Source organism: Lampris incognitus, chromosome 6, assembly GCF_029633865.1.
Source record: "Lampris incognitus isolate fLamInc1 chromosome 6, fLamInc1.hap2, whole genome shotgun sequence".
Classification (NCBI taxonomy): domain Eukaryota; kingdom Metazoa; phylum Chordata; class Actinopteri; order Lampriformes; family Lampridae; genus Lampris; species Lampris incognitus.
In genome coordinates this window covers 55,319,303-55,343,102 of record NC_079216.1, presented here as the reverse complement: position 1 = coordinate 55,343,102, position 23,800 = coordinate 55,319,303, and the positions used below count along the sequence as shown (strand labels likewise).

General features: G+C 43.6%; 2 protein-coding genes across 3 annotated transcripts; one reads left to right on the top strand and one right to left on the bottom strand.

Moving 5' to 3' along the window:
* Positions 1-231: 231 nt before the first annotated feature.
* uri1 (URI1 prefoldin like chaperone) lies at positions 232-15,538 on the bottom strand. The gene is made up of 11 exons (XM_056281648.1): positions 15,145-15,538; positions 8,970-9,004; positions 8,381-8,459; positions 7,925-8,060; positions 5,972-6,063; positions 5,812-5,872; positions 5,379-5,568; positions 5,014-5,266; positions 4,719-4,870; positions 2,898-3,138; positions 232-1,121 (listed from the first exon to the last, which is right to left on the bottom strand). The coding sequence occupies exons 1-11, from the start codon at positions 15,217-15,219 to the stop codon at positions 933-935; spliced, it is 1,503 nt and encodes a 500-aa protein (XP_056137623.1). The 5' UTR covers positions 15,220-15,538; the 3' UTR covers positions 232-932.
* zgc:112052 (protein C19orf12 homolog) lies at positions 14,753-23,245 on the top strand. Of its 2 annotated transcripts, none has more exons than XM_056281651.1 (3): positions 14,753-14,959; positions 21,591-21,748; positions 21,952-23,245. In XM_056281651.1, exons 2-3 carry the CDS (start codon positions 21,592-21,594, stop codon positions 22,215-22,217), a joined length of 423 nt encoding a protein of 140 aa, XP_056137626.1. In that variant the 5' UTR covers positions 14,753-14,959; position 21,591; the 3' UTR covers positions 22,218-23,245. The 2 variants fall into 2 exon arrangements, with proteins under 2 accessions (XP_056137626.1, XP_056137625.1); XM_056281650.1 differs by lacking the exon at positions 14,753-14,959 and adding an exon at positions 20,815-20,911 and having other exon boundaries at positions 21,952-23,244.
* The last annotated feature ends 555 nt before the right edge of the window (positions 23,246-23,800 follow it).

The window sequence follows — 23,800 nt, the reverse complement described above, 5'->3', positions numbered from 1 at the left end:
GTCATATTTATCTTTTACCATTCTGTGTCTTTTCGGTCACGAGGTTTCATTTTCAGGCGACAACACATTCTATGTGGTAGACTATACCAAGTCACGCAAGAATCCTCGTGGCAGACCAAGGGTCTTTTAAGGACACTGGTGAAAAGGGGATCCTTTCACAGAAAAAGCTGCCCTCACCATGTCCCTTTAAAAAAGGGGAACGAAAGGAGCAAGAGTCACATAAGCCTAAAAATCATTTATTTTACTTGTAGTTTTCAGTAACTCTTCCCTACCTCTTGTATTTTTTATTTTCTATTTTTTTACATAAAGCTGTTCACAAAGTTGGATGTACATTCAGAAGAGTCAGTCATGTCCAGAGAAAGGAAAACGACAACCAGTTTGCACCCGATCCCGCTGAATAATCCAAACATAAAACCCAAACAAACAAACAAACAAAAGCTCAAAAATTAATTTCAAAGTGGCAAAGCCTATTTTCCCACTATAACAAGCGACATCGACGATCAGCGGAAAAGCAGAGAGATAAACGGTGGCCTTGTTACAGTAAATGTAAGACACTGGCACGACAACCGATGCCACAAAAGGAGCACGAAGGCAAAGTGGACCACTAGTGTTTAGTGCCGTTGTATTGCAAGAGCAGGTAAACTGAAAAACAAAAACAAAAAAGAAAACCTACATATGGCTAAAGAGCAAAAAGGCTGCACACAAGGCTGTGTGTTGGCAAAGCAAGAAGGTAATGGCCCCTATAAAACTGCTAAGGTTTCTTACAGAACAGCTATATCTGATTTTGTGTGCTAACAAAAAAAAGGACTTGTCAGCATATAAAAAAGGAAGGGCAAAAAGAGTGAAATTAAGGACAATTCATGATTTAAGATGTAAAAAAAAAAGAGAGAGAGAGAGCCAGGTTTGGACCTGGAGGCTTGCTTGCTTGGTGGTCACTTTTGCTGTAACCTGGCTGCTTTGAACTTGGACACCCTTTTAGGAGGCTCCTGGGCCAGAGTCACATCGCTGGCCACCTCCTCCTGTTTCCTCTCTGGTATCGTTGGCAGAGTCGGTGGAACAATTGTCAGATGAGGTACAGCTGAAGGCATCGGGTCCTTCTCCACGACCGTACCCGAAAAAGCCTGGAGAAACAAGCAAGAAAGGAATACATGGTCACTTGGTTAACCCGTGAATGATAATTTTCAACCGGTGGTTTTTTTTTTTTCCTCCCCCTTTTTCACCCAATTGTGCTTGGCCAATTACCCCACTCTTCCAAGCCGTCTCGGTCAGTGCTCCATCCCTTCTGCCGATCCGGGGAGGGCTGCAGACTACCACGTCTCCTCCGATACACATGGAGTCCAGTGGCGGCTGGTGTTAACAATTTCCCCAAAAAAAAGTTGTTAGCACCAGCCGCCACTGGTGGAGTCGCCAGCCGCTTATTTTCACCTGACAGTGAGGAGTTTCTCCAGGGGGACGTAGCGTGTGGGAGGATTCCCCCCGAACAGGGACCCCGACCGACCAGAGGAGGCACTAGTGCAGTGACCAGGACACATACCCACATCCATCTTCCCATCCGCAGACACGGCCAATTGTGTCTGCAGGGACGCCCAACCAAGCCAGAGGTAACGCAGGGATTCGAACCGGCGATCCTCATGTTGGTAGGCAACGGAATAGACCACTACGCTACCCAGATGCCCCTATAATTCTGTTTTTTGAGGTTGTTTTTTTTTTTTTACCACCAGTGTCATTTCGGATGTTTTGGACACGGGACCACCGCTGTACACAGCTTTACAACAGCATTCCATGGTGCCACAGAATAAGAGCCTTAAATCTGTCCTTTCGGCAACAAAGACTCTAGTGCCTCAGTTAAGACTGTGTACATGATTTTGAGGCGCCTCCATGGCCAAATGGTTACAGTGCATATAAGATGGCCACATGGTCACAACCATCGCCGGTTCAATTCCAGCCAGTGATCTTTCTTGTATGTGATACTCCCCCCCCCCCCCAAAACCTTTTCTCTCCCATTTCCTGTCTGCCTCTTCACTGTCACTGTGTAATAAAGGTAAAGAAATGCAAAATTAAAAAAAAAGACTGTACATGATTTCATGTTATGACTTCTCCATTGCACTGGCCCGGTAGTTTAGTAGATGGTTATTACTACTACTACCTTAGGTATAGGCTGGTCATTCGGTCATTCCTGCAAGTGAACCAGGAAGTAGCTCATCAATGCAAAAGACCATCAATAGTAATGGAAATTTTGATAAACTTGCACTTCTTTTCACCACTTCCAGATACGTGGTTTAGATAACTGGGTTGGTGAAACATGTCAGACACTTGTATTCTGTGGACCCTGTGGGACGCTGTTGTAAAGTTGTGTCCAGCATAGGTCCTCTTCTTTTTTTGGCTTGCTCCCTGTTTCCCTGGGGTCACCACAGTGGGTTTTGCAGTTTCCATCGGTACCCTGTGAGGGCACAGCACTGACGGCAGCCATTGTTAATCCAGGCCTCGACCGATCCGGTATGGTCTTGTCAATCCGCATACCGATTCGGCAAAATGTTACGTCGGATGCCCTCCCTGACACAACCACTAACGCTACGGACGGGGGCACAGGTAAAGAGCTGGATGTCATCCCAGTATTCATGGACTTGCGCCCATGCCTGTCGCCACATTTTGGATATTGGACCTACGCTGGACACAGCTGCTGCTGCTGCTGTGTCCAGCATAGGTCCAGCATATAGGTCCAACATCCAAACTCTCCAAAATGAAGCTGATGAGTAAACTGATCTCATAACCGATATACACGATGGAAAAACAAAAATGAAAAAAACGACAAGTGGGGTACCATTATTGGAAGGGTTGGTGAAATGATCAAGACTTTGCAAAGGCAAAGATAAAGATTAAGAAAATAGTGTGGGTACCTCAAATTGCCTGACAGGGTGCAGTGGGATCGCTATGGGACTGTCTTCTTCCGTAATGCCATCGCTGGTGTCGCTGTGCGTGGCCTCGTCGTGGCTGAAGCTGCGCCCTATCATCCGCCGCTCATCAAAGTCGGCAGCGCTGCTCTCGCTGGTGTCACTGCATACGCTGTTCTCCCGGCTCCGCGACTTCAGGATGGACTTTCTGGGGACGGGCTCCCCGTTTTTCACATCCACAAACAACCTGAACAGAAATCATCAACTGACATGATCAATCACAAGATAGGAACCTGACACACCTCTTGCCTGAGCAACAGACACACAACACTCTTCTATATACCATAATCAAGAACTTGAGCACAATCACTTTGGATTAACATAGCATTCAACTGTATAAACTACGAACCCAGTGTTTTCTACATTCTGGTCAGGACAGCCACCCAAGAAAATCTCTGATTTATATTTGTTTAGAGAGTTTTGATAAATTCAGTTAACGTTCCTTTCTCATCAGTACAGTTTTCAGAAAACATCCATCCATCCATCCATTATGCAAACCGCTTATCCTGCTCTCAGGGTCGCGGGGATGCTGGAGCCTATCCCAGCAGTCATTGCGCAGTTGGCAGGGAGACACCCTGGATAGGCCGCCAGTCCATCACTGGGCCGACACATTCACACGTAGGGTAGGGACAATTTAGTACGGCTGATTCACCTGACCTACATGTCTTTGGACTGTGGGAGGAAACCGGAGCACCCGGAGGAAACCCACGCAGACATGGGGAGAACATGCAAACTCCACACAGAGGACGACTCGGGACGACCCCCAAGGTTGGACTACCCCGGGACTCAAACCCAGCACCTTCTTGCTGTGAGGCAGCCACGCTAACCACTGTGCCACCATGCTGCCCCACTTTTCAGAAGAACGTTTACATATTAATAAAAAATGCTATAATAATTTAACGTGCTAACAATGGCTAAGTGAACTGCAGTGTCCATAATTCATTACACATTTGGCACACTGCATGGCGGTGGTACTCTTGGCTTGTGCAAGCAGTACTGGGTTGAATACACAGTACAGACAGAAATGTACAACATGTCAAGGAGGTATCCATTTCTAATGGTAAGATGTTGAATTTGTGTCACAAAACGAGCAATAGTCAGCTAACACTGCAGTACCAAATCAGCTTGTGCTCTCATTAGCTTACACTAGACAGACCTGGAATCAATGGTGTAGAATTTTTTACCCACTCAAAAAGGTAGTAAAGGGCAATCCTGAGGTTACAACCAGCTTCCATCCATTATCCAAATCGCTTATCCTTACTCAGGGTCGTGGGGATACTGGAGCCTATCCCAGCAGTCATTGGGCGGCAGGCGGGGAGACACCCTGGACAGGCCGCCAGGCCATCACACAGTGCTGACACACACACATTCACACCTAGGGACAATTTAGTACGGCCAATTCACCTGACCTACTTGTCTTTGGACTGTGGAAGGAAACCGGAGCACCCGGAGGAAACCCACACAGACACGGGGAGAACATGCAAACTCCACACAGAGGACGACCCCCAAGGTTGGACTACCCCGGGGCTTGAACCCAGGACCTTCTTGCTGTGAGGCGGCCGCACTAACCACTGTGTCACCGTGCCACCGCTTAAGCTTATAACCAGCTTGCCTTTCATTAATCCCCATCCGTCACCACAAAAGTAAACCACCAACCTAAGATAAACAGTATACTTTTTCATTTACCCCATATGAACTGAAAACTAAATTTATAGCTTGACTGGATGGGCATGTGTCTTAGATTCATATTTTACTGCTATACTTCACCTGTAAATGTCTACCGGTGTTGTGATTTTATGAAGTTCGTGGTGAGAGTGTCCATTGCCGTTGCAATTCTTCTTTTTCCTCTTTGAATGATCCTTCTGCTCTTTCCGTTCACTGAACTTCAGCATGGTGTTCTTTCCTGTGTTTATTCTCACCTGAGGATGAAAGACGGGGAGAGGTGACGGATGAGGTGAGGGATGGGGGTTCAACTTGAGAAAGTTGCAAAACCAAAAATAGGTTTTGAAACAGGAAAGTAAAAGAGAGAAGCAAAAATAGCTCGAAAGACAGAACTGCGAACCTTTTTTGGCTCGACTGTGTGAGAGAAATAGATGGTGGGCAAACAGTTGCCTTCCTCTTCATCGTCATCTTTTTCTTCTACCCTGTCTCTGCTGGGAGGCGCTTTACCATTGATCTGGCTGTTGTGAGGCCTGGAGGTCCAGCCTGGGTCCTGACTCGGTCCACTCATGGGGTGACAACCGTCTGCCTCCTTCTCCTCCTCAGACGAAGATGACATCGTGTCCTCACCATTTGTGTCCAAAGCGTCAGACATTCTGACAGACATTTCAAAGTGAGCACAAGGACGGGCCATTTTAAATACTGCTATTAGATTATTTCACTGCATTATTCACTGACGTGATGATCTGTGTGTGTATATTTATGTACCTGTAATGTTCATCTTGTTCTTCTTCCAGTCTTTCCAGCTCATCCAACCTGGCCCACAGCTCCTCCTCAGACATGACTTTTCTGTGCTCCCCGTCTCCACCACCTCCTCCATTTTCCCCTTCCTCTTCTAAATCCAGCACGGCATCCATCTTGGGCTTGGAGTTGGGCTTGTGAGCTACTCTGTGACTTCCTGTTAAAGCAAACAAGGGGATAAACATTATCAAATGCATAAGCCTATTTGAGCAAACTCATGTTATTTCTAAGGACAGAGAAAATTTTAGCATATAATCCTGCGACCAACATGAGAGGTCCAACAATAGTTCAAAATATTATTTCCAGCAGAGGATTTTTTTTGGACTGTATTATCTAAAGTATGCAGAGGTGACCCAGAAGGCAATGAATGAGGCTAGCTATAAATATATGTATATAATACCTTTGGTGACAGCCTCGCTGTTTCCAACCTCTTCTCTGATGTCAACATAGTTCCCCGTACTCTAAACAAAGAGCAAAGCCAATGCGCCTCAGCGTACGGTCTCGCGTGTACGCTATACGCCATTTCTTATTTGCAAGATATCCAAAGTGGCGCAACTTACGGCTGACATTTTTTCCAGATCCTTGGTGAACCCGACTCTGGCCTCAAAGTTTTTCTTTGTTTGGAGAAGGCCATCGAGCTCGTTCTTCACATCTGCGGTAAACAGATGAAGAGTCATTAATACAAGCATCCGGGTGAGCGTTTGGGGAGGCAGACCGACTCTGTATAGACCCGCTGACTGCACGTTGGAAGTAGGTGTGAATAAAACGCAAGACAAAAAAAACCCAAACATTAAAAGCAACACTGGCACCAGAGTTACAATCCCAACTTAGTGGTTAAATTTCCAAGAAAAGCAAAAAAAAAGGGGGGGAGGGGGAAAAGATGACATAAACAGTTCATAATATTTCCTGCCCTGAATACTACTTCACATCATTAAATCTTCACAACAATTAAGCCCCTTTCTACTGACGGCGGTAAAGGGCCCGTTTCCATGGCGACGGCAAGCCCCTCCAGTCAACGACGTCAACTGGAAGTGGGGAAAGGTCAAACACAGAAGGCCTGACAACTCAGCCGCTGCCTGACACATCTCAGCCAGTTATGTTTGTATTACAGCACTTAGCTCTGTAATAGCGGGATGGGCAGGGTCAGAGGAGGGGGTGTGGGGGAGGGGTGAGGCGGGGTGGAGTGGATGGGGCAGTGGCAGCACGTTTCTGCTTCACTAAACACTCTAATAATGTTCACATCAGAGATCGTTACTTAGGCCCATTTGACTTGATATGAGATTTTCAGGGCTCAGAATGAGAAACGCGGAGTGCGCGAGGGGCAATATTAGACGCCGCCCGTGTCGGACGGCACAGCCCTTATTCCTCGACGGATAGTGTGGGCAGACAAGACCCCCTGATAGTGTGTTGCTGTAAAGCCCCTTGAGGCAAATTTGTAATCTGCGATATTGGGCTACACAAATAAAACTGACTTGACTTGACTTGAATCTTACCGTAAGGGAGGAGAAAGGCAGCCAAGTCAAATCCGTCCGAATGGCTGTCATGTGACCCGCCACGCCCTAACTTACAGCGGCAACCTTAAACATACGATTGCATTTCATACACAACAAATTCTGAATTGTCCATTCTGGCACTTTCACCTTCTGATTGATGGACGGCTGTCAGACAGGTGCCCTTGTTTTTTTTAGCGCAGTTTAACTATCAAGCTAAAGACAACTTCAGCAGCACACAGGGCTTGAGACAAAGACAATAGATACATACAAGAACCCAACACGCAGACCCCCACATATAAAACATGTAACAATCACCATCAGTCCATCATGTCAGTAACATATATATAACACATAGATCCTAGGGCATAGATATCAAGAAATGAAAAATAGCATGGCAATATGGTAATGTAAAAATAAATTCTCCATTTCAGTGATTTTTTTTTTAAAAAGGTGTTTGGTGCGTTTCAAAAGCCAATCAAGCACTGAGACGACAGCGCCCTCTGCTGGATAAAAATGGGCAGAGTCGAGAAGCAGCACGAACGGTGACATATACATGCCCCTTTCCCACTGCGTGGTACTGGCTCAGCTCGACTCTACTCTATTCGACTCTACTCACTTTACTTCTTGGGATTTCGTTTTCCACTGCAGATAGTATCGCCTCACGGAGAAGCCCCGCTGGTCATTTGTGGGCGTGTTGACTAGTTTTTTTTTTAAGATTTTATTTACATATTTATTTATTTATAGTGGTATTTTCACGTCAGCTTTTAGTATCGGCTCAGCTCACTTGGAAACTCGAAGGAGGTGGTACCAAAAAAAAAGTACCTGGTACTACCCCTAACTTTTGCCCAATGGAAAACAAAAAAAAAAAGCGAGTCGAGTTGAGTCAAGCCGGTACCATGCAGTGGAAAAGAGGCATAATAGAGTTAATTCCACAAGGGGCAAAGAAACATAGCACACAGTGATGACTTTTAGCTGGTCACTCTCTCATGAACCAAGGACAGATTTTCAAAGCAAACATACATTTTTTCCTGTGGTCGACTATCTTCTGAGCCTGCTTGGCAGAGCACTTGGCAAACCAGTTGTCGCCCAGCAGCACCGAGACCTCGTTGGTGTGGACCATCTTCCCTGGCATGAAGGCCAAAGGGCCAAATGGCACCTGTTATAGTACAGAGGAAAGTAATACAGAGGCATGAATAAGAGACAAGAAGTGGCAGGATGGTGATATGAGACCGGAGAAGATGGAGATAAACACAAAGAACCTCAGTTTCATAGTCAATAGTAACCCTCAGACAGTGCACGTTTAGGACCAGCTTCATCACAGCTTGACGAAATGTGACAGCTGGAATGTAAACGACCAAGATACAGCCACCGACCGACCAGTTGTTAGAAGATGTTTATGTGTGGGATTGCAGCCATGCAAACTTTTCATCCTTGTGTTTTGCTTTGTTTTTTGTTAAGCAAAGGGCAAATACCTACCATGATGTCATACGACAGCTGATCTGGGAGAGTGTTGAGGCGGTCAGTTAGGGCTTCATAGTCATCTGATACTTTCATCCTAAAAATGATTTCAATCAATTAATATGCATTTCTATTTTAATCAGACGATAACAACAGAGTGACTTGTTTTCACTTGATGCCAAAGCACTCCTCTAAAAGCTTCTTTTTTTTTCTTCTTACTCTGTGAGAATTTGGCTTGAACCAATTTGGGGGCGCACAACTGAAAGCAAACAGAAGTTTCTGTCTGCTGATAAAAACAACTGTTGCAGCCTAGAAAGCCTCAAGTTTGGCTTTTAATGATTTGACTAAAAGGTTCTAGACATACAAAAAACGGATATTTATAAAGTTTATATTTTTATGTACTCACAAATTCGTAAAGCCAATCAAATTTTGCATGCTGATTCACATCAACTGTGCTTGAACGAGAGAGCCAGTGCAAGACAAAGAGAACCGAGTTGTCCTTGCCTTAGACATGCAATGTGAATTACAAGAAAGGTAAAGCTTTCCAGCGACACATTTACAGATATCTTTTTTGTTAACCTATACACGCTATGTTAACAAGACTCACCAGTGCTGAATCCGACCTTCACAGTCTTTCACTACCTGTTGTTGGGACAAATAATTTCAAAAATAAAATCACATGCATGACTTGAGTCCTATAGTCTTCTACAGCTTTAATAAGGTGAGATGTGAAATAACAACATCTAAAGAAAAGACACAATTGTTAAATACTGCAAATGCTACACATGCTGAGGAAAATGTGGACATTTTTTTTTGTTTTTGTTTTTTTTTGATTTCCCCCCGTTTTTCTCCCAAATTGTACCCGGCCAAATACCCCACTCTGCCGAGCTGTCCCGGTCGCTGCTCCATCACCTCTGCTGATCCAGAGAGGGCTGCAGACTACCACATGTCTCCTCCGATACATGTGGAGTCGCCAGCTGCTTGTTTTCACCTGACAGTGAGGAGTTTTGTCAGGAGGACATAGCTACGCCCCCCAGTTTCCCTTCCCCCCGAACAGGCACCCCGAATGACCAGAGGAGGCGCTAGTGCAGCAAACAGGACACATACCCACATCCGGCTTCCCACCCGCAGACACGGCCAATTGTGTCTGTAGGGACGCCTGACGAAGCCGGGGGTAACACAGGGATTCGAACCGCCGACCCCCATGTTGGTAGGCAACGGAATAGACCGCTACGCTACCTGGATGTCCCCGAAAATGTGGAAGTTCAAAAGTTGTCTTAAGCACTTAGTCCTTCTGTCCGTTCTCTGGTTGTGCCTCTCGTTTGATTGGTACCTCATTAAACTGCAATAAAAGTCCTCAACTGACAAATGAACTCGGACTGTTATACACGCATGCAGACCTACAGACAGACAACAGGACCCAGCAAACTGGAGAAGTTGGGTAAATGACAAAGCTGCCAAAAAACAAAAAAAGAAGCAGGCCAAGTGGTAAAAGACTAGAAGCAATATTGTTCCCTACCAAGTTGAGCTTTTTTTTTCTTTCAAAATCTCTTTATCAACAAAAGAAATTATCACGGTTGGGCAGATGTGTTCCACATTGTTATAAAGTATACATTAAAAAAAAAGAAAAATAAAGAACAGGAAGCAATAACAATGACATTTATAATAGTGATCAAATAAAACAGCCCTTCCCTCCCACCCCCATCCCCTCACCCCCATGATTGCCCGGAGTAGTGTTAAGGCACAATATTTAGCAATAAATAAATAAAAAGTAAAGCTGCAGCTATTTCCATGGAGTCGGGTGTTATTTTTATATCAAGGGCAGAGGTAAAACGCATGTCATGTTATGTCGTTTGGGCATTACGGAAGTATGTTAAAAAGGGTTCCCAAGTTTTATATAATTTCTTCTCAGAACCACTGACTGAGAGGTGCAACATCTCCAGGATGAGGCCGGACATTACATCTCGAAACCACTGACTAAGTGTGGGCGCAGCAGCATCCTTCCACCTGAGCAAAACCGCATGTCTGGCCAAGAGTGAAGCAAAGGTAACCATGCGGCACTCTGCAAATGTCAAATGAGGCTCCACTCCATCAGTAATTCCAAACAAAGCAATCAGAGGGTCTGGGTCTAGGTTCTGCTTTAAGATGTTGGAGAGAGTGTAAAAAACATCTTTCCAGAATTTTTCTAAGTGAGGGCACAGCCAGTACATGTGTATTGTAAACATAAGAAATGGAACTATGAATGTATAGCCGTTCAAATCCAGTTGTACAGAGACGGTAATTGCATTATGTGCATCTGTCATTGTTTCACAGAAATGTCCATATCACCGAAGCACAGCCCCATGGTAACATGACCCATTGTATTACTCGGTCTTAGTTTGTCCGCCAGACCAGATGGGGGCTCCTGCTGGTTTTGCCTAGTATGCAACGTTGTGGTATCTGATAAAGTAAAGCTATCAGCATGGTAGCATGTAGGCTAATTAGCAAACGGCTAGTTAGCCAAACCCACAATAAAAAGGACTCAGGGTCCATAACAAGACAAAGACATGGCAAAAAATAACAATAAATAAATAAACATGAAACCATAAAAGACAAGAACCACTGGTAAAAGATAAACCCTAGACAATACACAGAGTAATCACAACAAAATAACAAAAGGAACAAATCAGTGTCTTACAAGGAGGCAGCTATACCAATGGTCCCATTGCCGGGGTTGGTAGTGTGTGGCACTGAATCTTATATTAGTTAAACTCATGATGATTACATTATTAGAGTCATTGTGCCGGCAAATACATTTATATATGAGATTTCTTAGAACAGCCTGAAAAGTACCGACTCCTGTAGCCACAAACATTTCACTTGCACTACACCATCTACGTCTTTTTAGCAGTATTCTCATAGCATCATCATAAGCTACTCGAAGCCTCTGTAAGTGTGCTTTTTTTGCAGTTGGACCACAGGTGTGCAGTATAAAGTGGTGTACAATATGCTCTGAACAGAGACCTCTTCACACTAACTGAACACATACCAAACTTGCATGAGAGAGTGTTTGCTTGTGCATACATCATGTGGCATGGCCTATAAATATCACCATCGTCTGTCATTTGTTCAGTAATATAATATCCAAGATTTTTCACCTTATTACATACCCCAAGATTATTATCAGACCACTTAAATCAGGAAATTTTAAGATAATTGACCTCTTTGGTTCTGCAGATCATGACAACACTCTTACTAGCACTGCATTTGATATCATGCTCCACACCATACACAGAACATATATTAAGGAGCTGCTGGAGACCAGCGCTACAGGGACTAAGGAGAACAAGGTCATCTGCATACATAATATGGTTCACCAAGGTATTACCAGTCATGCACCCAGTGTTACAGGCTTTCAAGTGCTTGGACAAATCATCAACATATAAACTGTAGAGAACAGGAGACAGAATCCCTCCTTATCTAACACCATTGCTAACCCCAAATGGGGCTGAAACACTATTACCCCGTTTCACTTGCATAGTCTGGTGGGTATACCAATAAGCCAGAATTCTCACAATGTATTTAGGCACCCCTCTTTGACTCAATTTAACAAACAACTTTCTATTATTAACACGACCAAAACCTTTGAAAGCATCAATAAAACACATACAAACCGATGAGATTTGGCATCTATATTTGTTAGCAATTTCCTTTAAGGCATATATACATAAATCAGTGCCATGTTTAGTAATATTTCAAGTGTAATGTTAAAGACATTCAAACATTCCTTATTTTGTGTTTTCTATAAAAGTATGAACTCTAACTGGGCACATTAACACGCAGCACAACGGCGCTAATCAAAGATAACAGATATTAAGGTATACCCAAGTTTTTGGCCATTATAATTAAGTTACCGCTCTTCCCTAGTTGGGATTGTGACACATTGTTTTGCTGGGTTGTCAATGGCATTCTCCACCGATGCAGAGTACTTTTTCCCTCTCTTTGATTGTGATTCGTAGCCTCACTGGGTATAGGAGTGATGGTTTAAAACCCTGTTGGTACAGCCTCGACACGACCTCCTAGTGATTTCGGGGCAATAGTCTTTGAAGATCGCCCCCGGTTTTCTCCTGTAGGACAGCTCACCTCTCCTCCTTCAAGCCTCCTGGATGATGGCCTCCTTTGTCTTGTAATGGTGGATAAGTATGATTAGATTACCACTCTTGGCCTAGACCCGGGAGCTGGTTTGGCTGTTGGGGCTCTATGAGCACGGTCGAGCTCTGGCGGTGAAGGAAGGATCTTGTCACCGAGGAGCTCCACCAGCAGTTTGGAGAAGAAGGCCGTGGGTTGTGCACCTTCAATTTGACTCAGGTAGGCCAATTATTCTTACATTATTGCGGCAGCTGCATGACTCAAGGTCAGTGGCTTTGGCCTTTAGCTTGTTGTAGCTCTCCTCCATGGCTGTGCTTTTAGCCTCCATCACTTCGATTTTGTCACTGAGTGCATTCACTGTGGCTTCAAGGGAAGTCAGGCGGTGTCTGTGGTCTGTACCATTGCCTGGACATAGTCCACTTTTGCTTCAAGTGGTGTTATGGTCGATTTAAATTCCGTAGAGAGGGCTTCTTTGTGCTCCTCCAGTAGCTTAGTCAGGGCGGGCATGTTCAGCGTGGAAACGACAAGAGCATCATCCTTCTGACAGTCTGTTTTGGTCGATTTCGATGTCATCTTTCGATTGTTTTGGCAAAAAAATTTAAATAAAAAGGGACAATCAAGTTTCACTTTACTGTGTACAGATGAGACTCTAAAATTGAGTTGCGTATGAAATGTAGCAAGAGCCTGAGGACCACATGTCTACTCCATTCGTCACCCGGAAGACACTCCCCCAAGTTGAGCTTTGATCAACTTTCAATATCTGAAGGCGCTTGTGATAATTCAAACAGTTACTTCCCCAAATCAGCTTAGTTGTGAAGGAGGAAAAGGGAGTAACAGCTCAACGTTAATTATTTGTTGCTCGAGTTGAGAAGTTGGCCGATATTGTGGCTATAAAATGTATTTAGCCCTTCTGACTCTTTTCACATTTTATAATTTTACAATAAATCATCACAGAATAAAATTGGGCTTTTTGCCATTGGTGAAAAAAAAACAGTACTAACAAAGTCTCCTTAATTTGAGCACAACGATAAATATGAAAACAACTGAAGATGATGATGAGCATTCTGCCCCTTTACTATGACACAGTTATGATAGCACTGGTGCAACCAATTGCTTTTAGAAGTCACATCACAAGTTCAGTAAAGCTCACCTGTATGCAATTTGGTGTTTCAAATTAAATTTAGATTAAATATACCGATATATTCCCACAGTATATTGTTTGATTTCCAGGCAAAACTTGGATTGTGAAGATGAAGGGAAATCCAGAGCAGTCTGAAAATTTGATGTGAGCTTCTTGAAAAGTACCAGTTGGGGAAGGATATAAAAACATTTCCAAAACACCAAACGTCTCTTGGAGCCCAGTAAGATCCATTACAAAGAAAAAGGAGAAAATGTGGCAGAAGTTCAAATCTGCAGAAAACAGGGTGTCCTCAAAAACAGTGTCCGGGCAAGAAGGGGATATGTCAAGGAGGCCAAAAATTAGCCTATATGGCAACTGTAGAAGAGTTTTACAGTCTGTCATGGCAAATATTTGAGATTCTGCGTACAACAGTTGCCTGCATACTTTGCCAGTCTCAGCTTTATATGAGAGTGGCAAAGAGAAGGCTGTTGTTGAAATAAACATTCATACAAGGTCACCGCTGCAGGTATGTACTTGGCTTTTAGAATTAAGCACAATTGCACAAAGAACAAGACATCAAAAAGTAGGATTTTAATGAGATTATTTGGACATTCCTGTTTGGCAAAGAACGGGGTTAATAGAGCTATTATGCAGCCGTTTCAAATGTCATTCAATGCATGGCCTGCCTGCAAATTGCTCAGTGATATGACAGTGTGACAATAAGATATGGGCTCATAAATGGAGAGAAGCCAAGACGTGCATTTAACAATTTATGTTGAGTTTGGCTTATGCATGATGATTGAGGATCTGTGTTCAATATTGACAATGTGCAATGTGAACTGGGAAAAAGTGGTTGTTATTAACAGTGTGGCTAATGAATGAATGCGCGCGTGTGTGGGGGGGGGGGCTTGGGCAAGATACACTATGCCCCTGGTCTCAAGTACACTACTCTAAGGAATATGTTGTGAAGTATCTCATGTCCTCCTACATAACTAGTTGGAAGGATACGTAACAATATGACTTAAATGACCATACCAGTGTTTTTGCATGTTTGTGCATCTTCCATGATAGTTGTTAGGTGTAATCACCTGACCTTTTTTCTTTTCTTTTTTTTAAACAAGTTGGAGGATAAATAGGGGAAACCATTTTTTTGCACTACACTTCTCGGACGCTTATATACCGAACGGAACTGACAGGCCTGCGAGAGCCTGCTGCAAAACAAAACAAACAGCCAGCAGGAAGAGACCGATGGACGTTTCCCCATCTGTCCAACATAAACAAGACGACCCGGACATGTGACTGGCTGCAAGGACGGAAGCTTCTCGAAAAAAACGGCTAACCACGGGCAAGTAAGTTTGACAGTACTAAGGCAAATGCACATTTTATCTGACCGGTATACAAACGCTGCAGGCTGCCAGCCAATTAAGGTACTGACCCACGTGTGTGGGGCGAGTCATTCGACCCTGCTTCGGTCCACCGCGTGTGAGCGTGCGTGGCCGCGTTACTCGACCTATAGCTTTTCGGTTTACGTTACCTTTTCATGCTCCTCCCGAAGTCTGTCAGCTGCCATTGGAGTTTCTACAATCCTCTCGCTTTTCTCAGTCATCATCGTCGTCCCACGCCTGTGTGTGTGTGTGTGCACGCTGAGCACAGAAGACGGGGGATGTTGTGCGACTTCAAAACAAAACTCAAGGGTTGTGAGTCCTAAAGAAATGTTTATGAATGCAACGGCAGGTGTTCCTGAGCACCGCTTTTGTCTTAGTCATCAATGGGGCAGTGGTAGATATCCACAGTTTCGGAAGTGATATCATCTCACACGCTCAACTTCAGGATTTCTGCATGATCTCCAAATATTTCCAGGGGGGTAACGTATTCCTTCTCAGTTGTGTCCGGTTCCTCCTCGTCTCAGACCCTTCGCCATGTTTCACTTTCCGTCCTCGCGGTGCACTCTGGGTAAGCGTTAAAGGACCATACCGCTGTTTTAGCCCATTGACAAGAATTTCGGCACGCTCTGTACGTCACTCCCAACCATTTTCCAAACCACAAATTAATTATTTATTTTTTGGCAAAATTACCCCGTTTATTTTAATGTGAACGCGTATGTGGTAAAACGCACCTACAAATCATCTGCTTCTCCGTCTAAAATTCATGTTGCCAGATTAGCTTTACGTTTTGTTTGTTCAGCGATTCTTATTCTGGGGATTATTCTCTCAAGCTGCATTACACCGCGGCGACGGCTCAACTTTGATGAAATGAATACATGATCATTGGCCATGACGGGAAATCAATGGCCGGGTAAGAGAGAGACTGCGGGATGGCACAACGGGGGAAGAAACAACGCAAACTTTTAACCGACGAGTCTTGTCTGACAGGATGTGCGACAATTATTTGTGGGACGACTTGGTGACGATCCTGTAAACAGCTTTTGATGTGGGAAATAAATTAATAAATTACCATCGTCATCATTATCACCACCACCACCACCACCACCAACAACAACAACAACAACAAATAGATAAATAAGGGCGACCCCACGTTGGCTGTTGTAATGTTTATGGTTTATAATGCATGTGATGCTTCTTGTGTTATAATTTGATGGGTTTTTTTAATTGTAATTCATTGAGGGGCATTCATGGTTCATTTTGTTGTAAGTGGTTGTGGGTTGAAAGAAAGAAGAAGAAAAGCCCGGAAATGTAGAATCGTGTTAGGTAGTTACGATTGCCATAAAAGGACATCCGTACAGTTTGTCGCTTGTGCGTGTGTGTGTATGTGTGTGTGTGTGTGTGTGTGTGTGTGTGTGTGTGTGTGTGTGTGTGTGTGTACAACTTGTTGTCAATTAGTCAATAAAGAAAAAAAAGATTGCCATAAAAGTAATAAAATAAAATACACAAGGAAAGGTTGACGCTGTATTATATTTAGACTATAATTATTACTTTTTATGTTTTGACTCTCCCTGTACTGAAACTCCAGTATTGTTGCAATGTAAAAAACAAATGTACATGACAAAAAAAGTATGAATAAAATATTTAAGAAAAAAAGTTACGATTGGCATGCATGGAAGCTGAGTAGGTGGATAAAGGAATGTAGACATTACTTCCTGCCTTGGAATTAGATTTAACAACTTTACAGCTTTGACGGATGAACTTCGCTGCAAGTTTCATATAGCACCTACATGAATGGAAATCAGCAGAGAAGATCTGAAAACCACCGACTTATATGGGGGGAAAAAATGGGGTTCAAAAAATCCAAAGAATTTATGGTTTAGTTTGGAAAATAGTTGAGTTACTAAAGTAAACGTGCTTTGTTTTGGGCTTAAAGCACATGCAAAACACCGGTATGATCCTGGAAGAGTCAAACAAACGTAAACAATCAATAGAGGCGATCAATCCGTGTGATTAAGACAAAAAAAAAATTTTTTGCGATAGTTTTTGTGTTTCATCTAACATTGTGGATTTGTAATGTGTTATTGGGCTATACAAATAAAATTGACTTGACTCGTTTAAAAAACGCTGTTGGGTGAATTTGTGTAATCTTAATACCATCCTATCTATCTATCTGTCTATCTGTCTATCTATATCTATATCTATCAATCTGTCTGTCTTTCTGTTTGTCTATCTAATCATGTCTTTTGTCATTTGTGGTGATAGGAGTTAATACTAATATACATTACATCATTGGGTTTTTTGTGCCTTGGCACTCATTCAATGTGAAGCGTGTTGCATTGTATTTTAATGTCTCAATCAACAAAAATATACTGATCCTATTCATGTCCATATACATTTCAATGGATTAAAATATATCAATAGCCAAAATCATGTAACAGGGTCATTTATTTGTAGGTATTATAATTACACAAAATTTGTGTATTACTCATGTGTATTATATGTGTTGCTGAGCTGTTGTTAACCAGACATGCTATGCCTCCAGTCAATGTGGGCAACGTTTGTTCAGAAGTGACCGTGGGAGGACAGGAATATAAACTATGCTGCCCCAAAATAATCGTGGGCTTTTTTTGTTATACATGCGAGAGGCAAGTGACGCTGTTTTTTCTGTAAGTTCTTTGGCGCTTAAACTTACTGTGCAGCCGACCGGGTGGAGTGGAAATACCTTTTTTACATCCTAAACAACTTCGGCTTTGGCTCCAAATTCATTACTTGGGTAGGCCTTTTGTACTCATCTCCTCAAGCTTCTGTCAGGACCAGTAACACTCAATCGGGGTATTTTCTCCTGCAATGGTCGACACGCCAGGGTTGCCCTTTAAGGCCCTTGCTATTTGCCCTCGCCATAGAACCCCTGGCAATAAAACTTCGTTCCAGTCCTCTCATTAAAGGTATAATTAGACACGGACCTTTTTCTGTCTGTCCCCGCAGCCCTTGCCACTTTCACATCCTTCAGTCACTTATCAGGGTATAAACTGAATTTTAGTAAAAGTGCATTGATGCCGCTTAATGTGGCCGCAAAAAGTTTCTCTCTACACAACTTTCCATTTAAAACTGTTCATAATACTTTTACCTATCTCGGTGTGCATGTCACAAACAGACTTGAAAACCTGTTCCAGGCCAGCTTTGTCCCCCCTTTTAACCCGTACTGAGGACGATTTGGAACGCTGATCATTGCTGCGCCTCTCTTTAGTTGCAAGAATTAATTCTATTAAAATGAACACCCTCCTTAAATTCCTATATCTCTTTCAATGACTATCGATTTTTTTAATCGATGGCCTAATTTTACCTTTTATATGGGATGGAAAGTCTCCTAGGATGTGAAAACAGCTCTTGCAGAGGCCCAAGTCAGACTGAGGCCTAGCGCTGCCAGATTTCAGGTCCTACTACTGGGCTGCTAATCTCAGGATCATTCAGTACTGGTTGCAGAGCAAAGAAATATCCACACCCCCAATTTGGCTAGAGATGGAGGCCGCCTCATGTGCACTGGCGTCATTGTCTTCCCTCGCGCGCTCTTCCATTACAGGCCGTCATCATGCCGTCACTAAAAATGTATGTGTCAAAACAACACTGAGGCTCTGGAACCAATTTAGATGCCATTTTGGGTTTCAGACAACTTCTTTTTATGCCCCAGTGTTCTCAAATCCGGGTTTTCCCCCCATCTATGGTGGACAGTGCCTTCTTTATGTGGTCTAGTTTTGGTATTAAAAGGTTCAGAGAGCTCTATATTAATAATACATTTCCTACATTTGCGCAACTCTCAACCAAATTTGGGCTTCCCAGACATCTTTTTTTTTTAGGTACTTACAGATCCGGAGTTATATCCGCAGCATAGATCCCTGATTCCCCGCTGTTCCTGGTGACACACAGTTTGACACTTTTCTTACCCCCCTTCCTACTCTGAAAAGTACCCTGACAATGTCTGACGAATTATGGGTAGAGGCACTCAAAAGGGTACACACCTCCTCTATCTGTGCCCGACACAGCCTCATCCAATGCAAACTCATTCACAGGACTCACTGGACCAAAGCAAGATTATCCAAGATTTACAAAGATCCATCCATCCATCCATTGTCTTAACTACTTATCCTGCTCTCAGGGTCGCGGGGATGCTGGAGCCTATTCCAGCAGTCACTGGGCGGCAGGCGGGGAGACACCCTGGACAGGCCGCCAGGCCATCACAGCCCCCCCCCCCCCATACACACACACACACACACACATTCATTCCTAGGGACAATTTAGTACCGCCAATTCACCTGACTTACACGTCTAGCCCTAACTGTGTAAGGTGGAACCAATCTCCTGTAAATCATGTTCATTTGGTTTGGGGTTGCCCATCTCGTGTTGGTTTTTGGGGAGACATATTTACCACACTCTCCGAAATAAGCAGCACACAAATTGAACCAGGCCCACTCATTGCCCTATTTGGGGTTGCCTCACAAACATTACGACTGACCAAAATGAATAAAGACATAACAGCCTTTGTCACCCTGTTGGCGAGGGAATTGATCTTGCTTAGATGGAAATCTCCGGCACCCCCTTCCCATGCTCTCTGGATTAAAGCTGTTTTAAATTGCATAAAGCTGGAAAAAATTAGACATACACTTAGAGGATCCATAAACACATTTTGTGTAACGTGGACTCCCTTCTTTTCTCATGTTAAGCGATTACACCTCCCTGCAGTTTCCTGAGTGATGTATAACCATTTTTATATACAGCCTGTATTCTGATCCTCGTTGGATGAGGTTGAGGACACGATACATTCCGGTAATGCAAAGGGCCTGGTACGTGTGTATAGGACACCCAAAGGGAAATATACTGTCTGAATTCATTGAACTATGACAATGACAATGGTAGTTTGTTTGCACCCCCCCCTCTTTTTTGTCATTGTTATTGTAACCGGTTATTTTCTTGCCCGGTGCGGGATTCGATACGAGGTGTACTGCGCCACAAGGCGACATCACTAACCGCTCGGCTAAAGTGTCAGACCCGTTAGCTAGGGACTAACGTGTTTTATTAGTAGTTTACAGTCGTCACCCTCCCCGGAAGCGCGCCCTCGCGCTTTGTTCTTCCCGCGCTCCGAAGAGACTTCTGAGGATCTGCACACTTCCGGATCCCACCGCTGCCACCAATGTAACCGGTTATTTTCTTGCCCGGTGCGGGATTCGATACGGGTGTACTGCACCACAAGGCGACATCGCTAACCGCTCGGCTAAAGGGTAAGACTCGTTTGCTAGGGACTAACGTGTCTTATTAGTAGTTTACATTATGATCTTGTTTTTTTTTATATGTTGTTTTGTATTCCTAACACATGCATTTCCAGTTAGATTATTTTGTAAATACTGACGATGTTGAAAACCCAATAAACAAAGTTATTTAAAAAAAAACTTACTGTGTAGCATACTAACATATTCCTATGCCATTTAATCTGCGCAGGGGCTGAAGAACACATGTTACTACTGACCGGAGGATTTTGATTTTTGTTATTTTAACTTTGTCAGTCAGAGTAAACGGAGATCGCCTCCAAAGATGTCCACCGGTTACAAATATACATAACAACAGGGCCCTGTCTCCCCGCCTGCCGCCCAGCGGCTGCTGGGATAGGCTCCTGCGTCCCCGCCACCCTGAGAGCGGGACAAGCGGTTTGGATAATGGATGGACGGGCGGCGTTCCATTCTCTGTAGTCTGCCAGAGTAGTCTGCGCTCATTGGCTGCTACCCTGTTCCGATGACTCAGATTCCCATCAAGCATTGCGGCCATGACCGAAGAAAACAAAAATGACTCCTGGGTGGTGTGCTGAATTTACATGTCGACTCTTCTAAGCATCAACTGCCGATTTATATGTTTTCATAGTACAATAAGGTAGGGGTTATTAATAAATAATACCGTTTCACAAGTACAGTATAGTTAGTTACGCTGGAATTTAGTCTAGTTCAATACGTATGAATCATTTTGAGAAGCATGGCGTGATGCAGTGGTTTTGTCATTCATAGAAGCCAGTTACGTGATACTCACCTTTTTTCCACGTCACTGGGCCTAGTTATGATCTGTTGGATATCATAATTGCCAACAACGTCCGTGGTAAGAGAGTAGTAGCCTGGGTTAGAGTGAAACCTGTGATTAGAATGGCTTCTCGTATACTTTCATGATCTGGGATACTATTTAATGAACTCTTGTTGTATTAAACCATTTTTACTTTTTGCAGGGTATTCTAGGGGGTCCACAGACCCCAATTCGAGAACCACTAATTTAACGAGGAAACCAAAATCGGTAATGGCTAATATCCCAACATGGAACATAGCCTACTAGTCCTAGATCCCGAATACAGGGTATTATTCAATCCTGCAATCTTTGAGGCTCAGTATTTTTTTTATGTGTCTTGTCAGTTTCTGTAAATTGTTGAGTTGATTCTACTGTGTACCTGTCTCCAAACCATTCAGCCAAGAGTCATATTCCTTGTTTAGCGAGATTAGAGTCAGACCCTCGAGCAAATCTACAATTGTTATATCTTATCTAGTTATTGTTCTTTTTCACTTGAAAGAATGTCTCGAGTTGATGATGTCATGAAGCTCTGTTGTGAGCTATCCGCCAATCAGCAAATACAGACCACAGTGATGGGCTCAGGGAAAGGTGCAGCGGTTGCTGGAGGACTAGCCTTCGCTGGAGGCTTACTTGGAGGTCCCCCTGGTATTGCCGTCGGTGAGTAAAAAGATCCAAAGGTTTTTCCTCTATCTAGTGAAAATCATTAAGAGTACACTCTCGTGTTGTCTGCCCAGCAATTCAAGCCACGATTTTGGTAATATCTCTTCAGAAAGTAAAAGGTCAGTTAAGGTCAGCAGGGCTACTCTTTCACAAATCTACATTATAACTTAAAATATGTCTGCTTAACCTCCCTTCCTAAGGTGGTGCTGTTGGAAGTCTCCTGGGATGCTGGCTGACCACCGGACAGTTCAAGCCGCTGCCTCAGATTATCATGGAGCTGTCCCCCCAGCAGCAGCAGAAGCTCTATGAGAACCTCATGACCATCCTGGACAACGTTCACTGGACAGACTTGGCCCAGCTTACTGCTCTGGTAATGGGTAACCCGACTCTGAAACAGCAGCTAACAGGTGCCCTTCTTGGGTACATCACCAAAGAGCTCCAGGCCAATGTGCATTACGTGGACTAGTGTTTGCTGAAACAGTGGTGCTGTATGTTGGCCTCAGATGAAAAAGTTTCCAGAAAAAAATGTGTCTTTTTAATATATAGCTCATCAATATTTTATGGGGGTAAGAATATCTAATCTTCTAACTTCTTTTGAGACTGAGTGCAGTAGTGTTTACTTTGGATTATTGTGAAGGACTGACATCTCAAAATGAATTGAAACCATCATGGCCCTACTTAGAATGCAAGTGGATGGTGTTGTGAACAAGTTTTCATGCTGAAATTGCTGTGTAAATAATTAAACAACATACATATTTATGCAGAGCAGATAATCATGTTTACCCTTAAAGTTTGCTACTGTAAAATAAGGATATATATGTAGTATGAAACACTACATTGTTACACTCCTTGAAGTTTGCAACTGTGAAGTGAGGATATATGTAGCATGAAGCACTACATTGTTACACTATTCTCTAAGAGTACATATGTTGTGAATACAAAAAAGTTCTTATTCTCAGAAGATAGTGTTTCGCTTCTTCAATGTTGCTGTATATTATTCCTTGCAGATAGGTTTTCATATATGTACTTCACACATGGTACGAGGCTATTAAAGAGTAAGCAAGCACTTGTTTTTAGCCCACCTCAGCCTATTCACATTTTTAAAAAAGGCAAAAAGGGATAGACAGCAAGAGAACAGTGATGGGGATGGGTTGGGGCAGAAGGTTGTAGTGTTGTAGAACATCTCGTCCCAGCTTCTCACAAGTCTACCCAGAGAGTTTAGCTGGCTAACGCCCTGCGCACCGCCCTTTTACTCACCTCGTATTTTATTGCTCTACCGCACTGGACGCCACATAACTTGTGTCGTACGGGTCTCTGCATCTTTAACTAATAGCCCCATATTAAGTAGGGCATTTGGAAGGGGTTGATCGTAATGTGTTTTTCCATGGAGGCAAGATGGAGCATAATTTACTTCCTCAAAGCGGCTGTGAGATGTGCTACATTTATGGCTGAATTTATCATGAGAGCAATCAGTTTTACTATCCTAGGCCAACATCAGTATGTTCTCAGTTCAAAAAATGCATCCATCCATTTTCCGAACCACTTATCCTGCTCTCAGGGTCGCGGGGATGCTGGAGCCTATCCCAGCAGTCATTGGGCGGCAGGCGGGGAGACACCCTGTACAGGCTGCCAGACTATCACACAGGGCCGACACACACCCACACACATTCATACCTAGGGACAATTTAGTATGGCCGATTCGCCTGACCTACATGTCTTTGGACTGTGGGGGGAAACCGGAGCCCCCAGAGGAAACCCACGCAAACATGGGGAGAACATGCGAACTCCACACAGGACGACCCGGAAAGACCCCCAAGGTTAGACTACCCTGGGGCTCGAAACCAGGACCTCCTTACTGTGAGGCGACCGCACTAACCACTGCGCCACCGTGCCGCCAGTTCAAAAAAAAAAAGAAAGATGTGAGAATAAAAATGTTACTACCCCTTTAAAAATCAGCAGACTGGGAGTCTGCACACAGTAACCCCAGTTCAAACAAAACACTTGTGTAAAACATCTTGTTCTGAACAGACAAGGATCCAACTGGGATAA

What these genes read in the sequence shown, in the direction of transcription:
- uri1 (XM_056281648.1), bottom strand. Translation starts at nt 15,219, where the DNA reads ATGATGACTGAGAAAAGCGAGAGGATTGTAGAAACTCCAATGGCAGCT. An exon ending in GAACAAGATGAACATTACAG is followed by an intron (nt 5,267 to 5,378) that starts GTACATAAATAT and finishes AATGTCTGTCAG; the next exon opens with AATGTCTGACGCTTTGGACA. An exon ending in ACACCGGTAGACATTTACAG is followed by an intron (nt 3,139 to 4,718) that starts GTGAAGTATAGC and finishes ATTTCTGTTCAG; the next exon opens with GTTGTTTGTGGATGTGAAAA.
- zgc:112052 (XM_056281650.1), top strand. Translation starts at nt 20,856, where the DNA reads ATGTCGACTCTTCTAAGCATCAACTGCCGATTTATATGTTTTCATAGT. An exon ending in TGTTTTCATAGTACAATAAG is followed by an intron (nt 20,912 to 21,590) that starts GTAGGGGTTATT and finishes TTCACTTGAAAG; the next exon opens with AATGTCTCGAGTTGATGATG. An exon ending in TCCCCCTGGTATTGCCGTCG is followed by an intron (nt 21,749 to 21,951) that starts GTGAGTAAAAAG and finishes TCCCTTCCTAAG; the next exon opens with GTGGTGCTGTTGGAAGTCTC.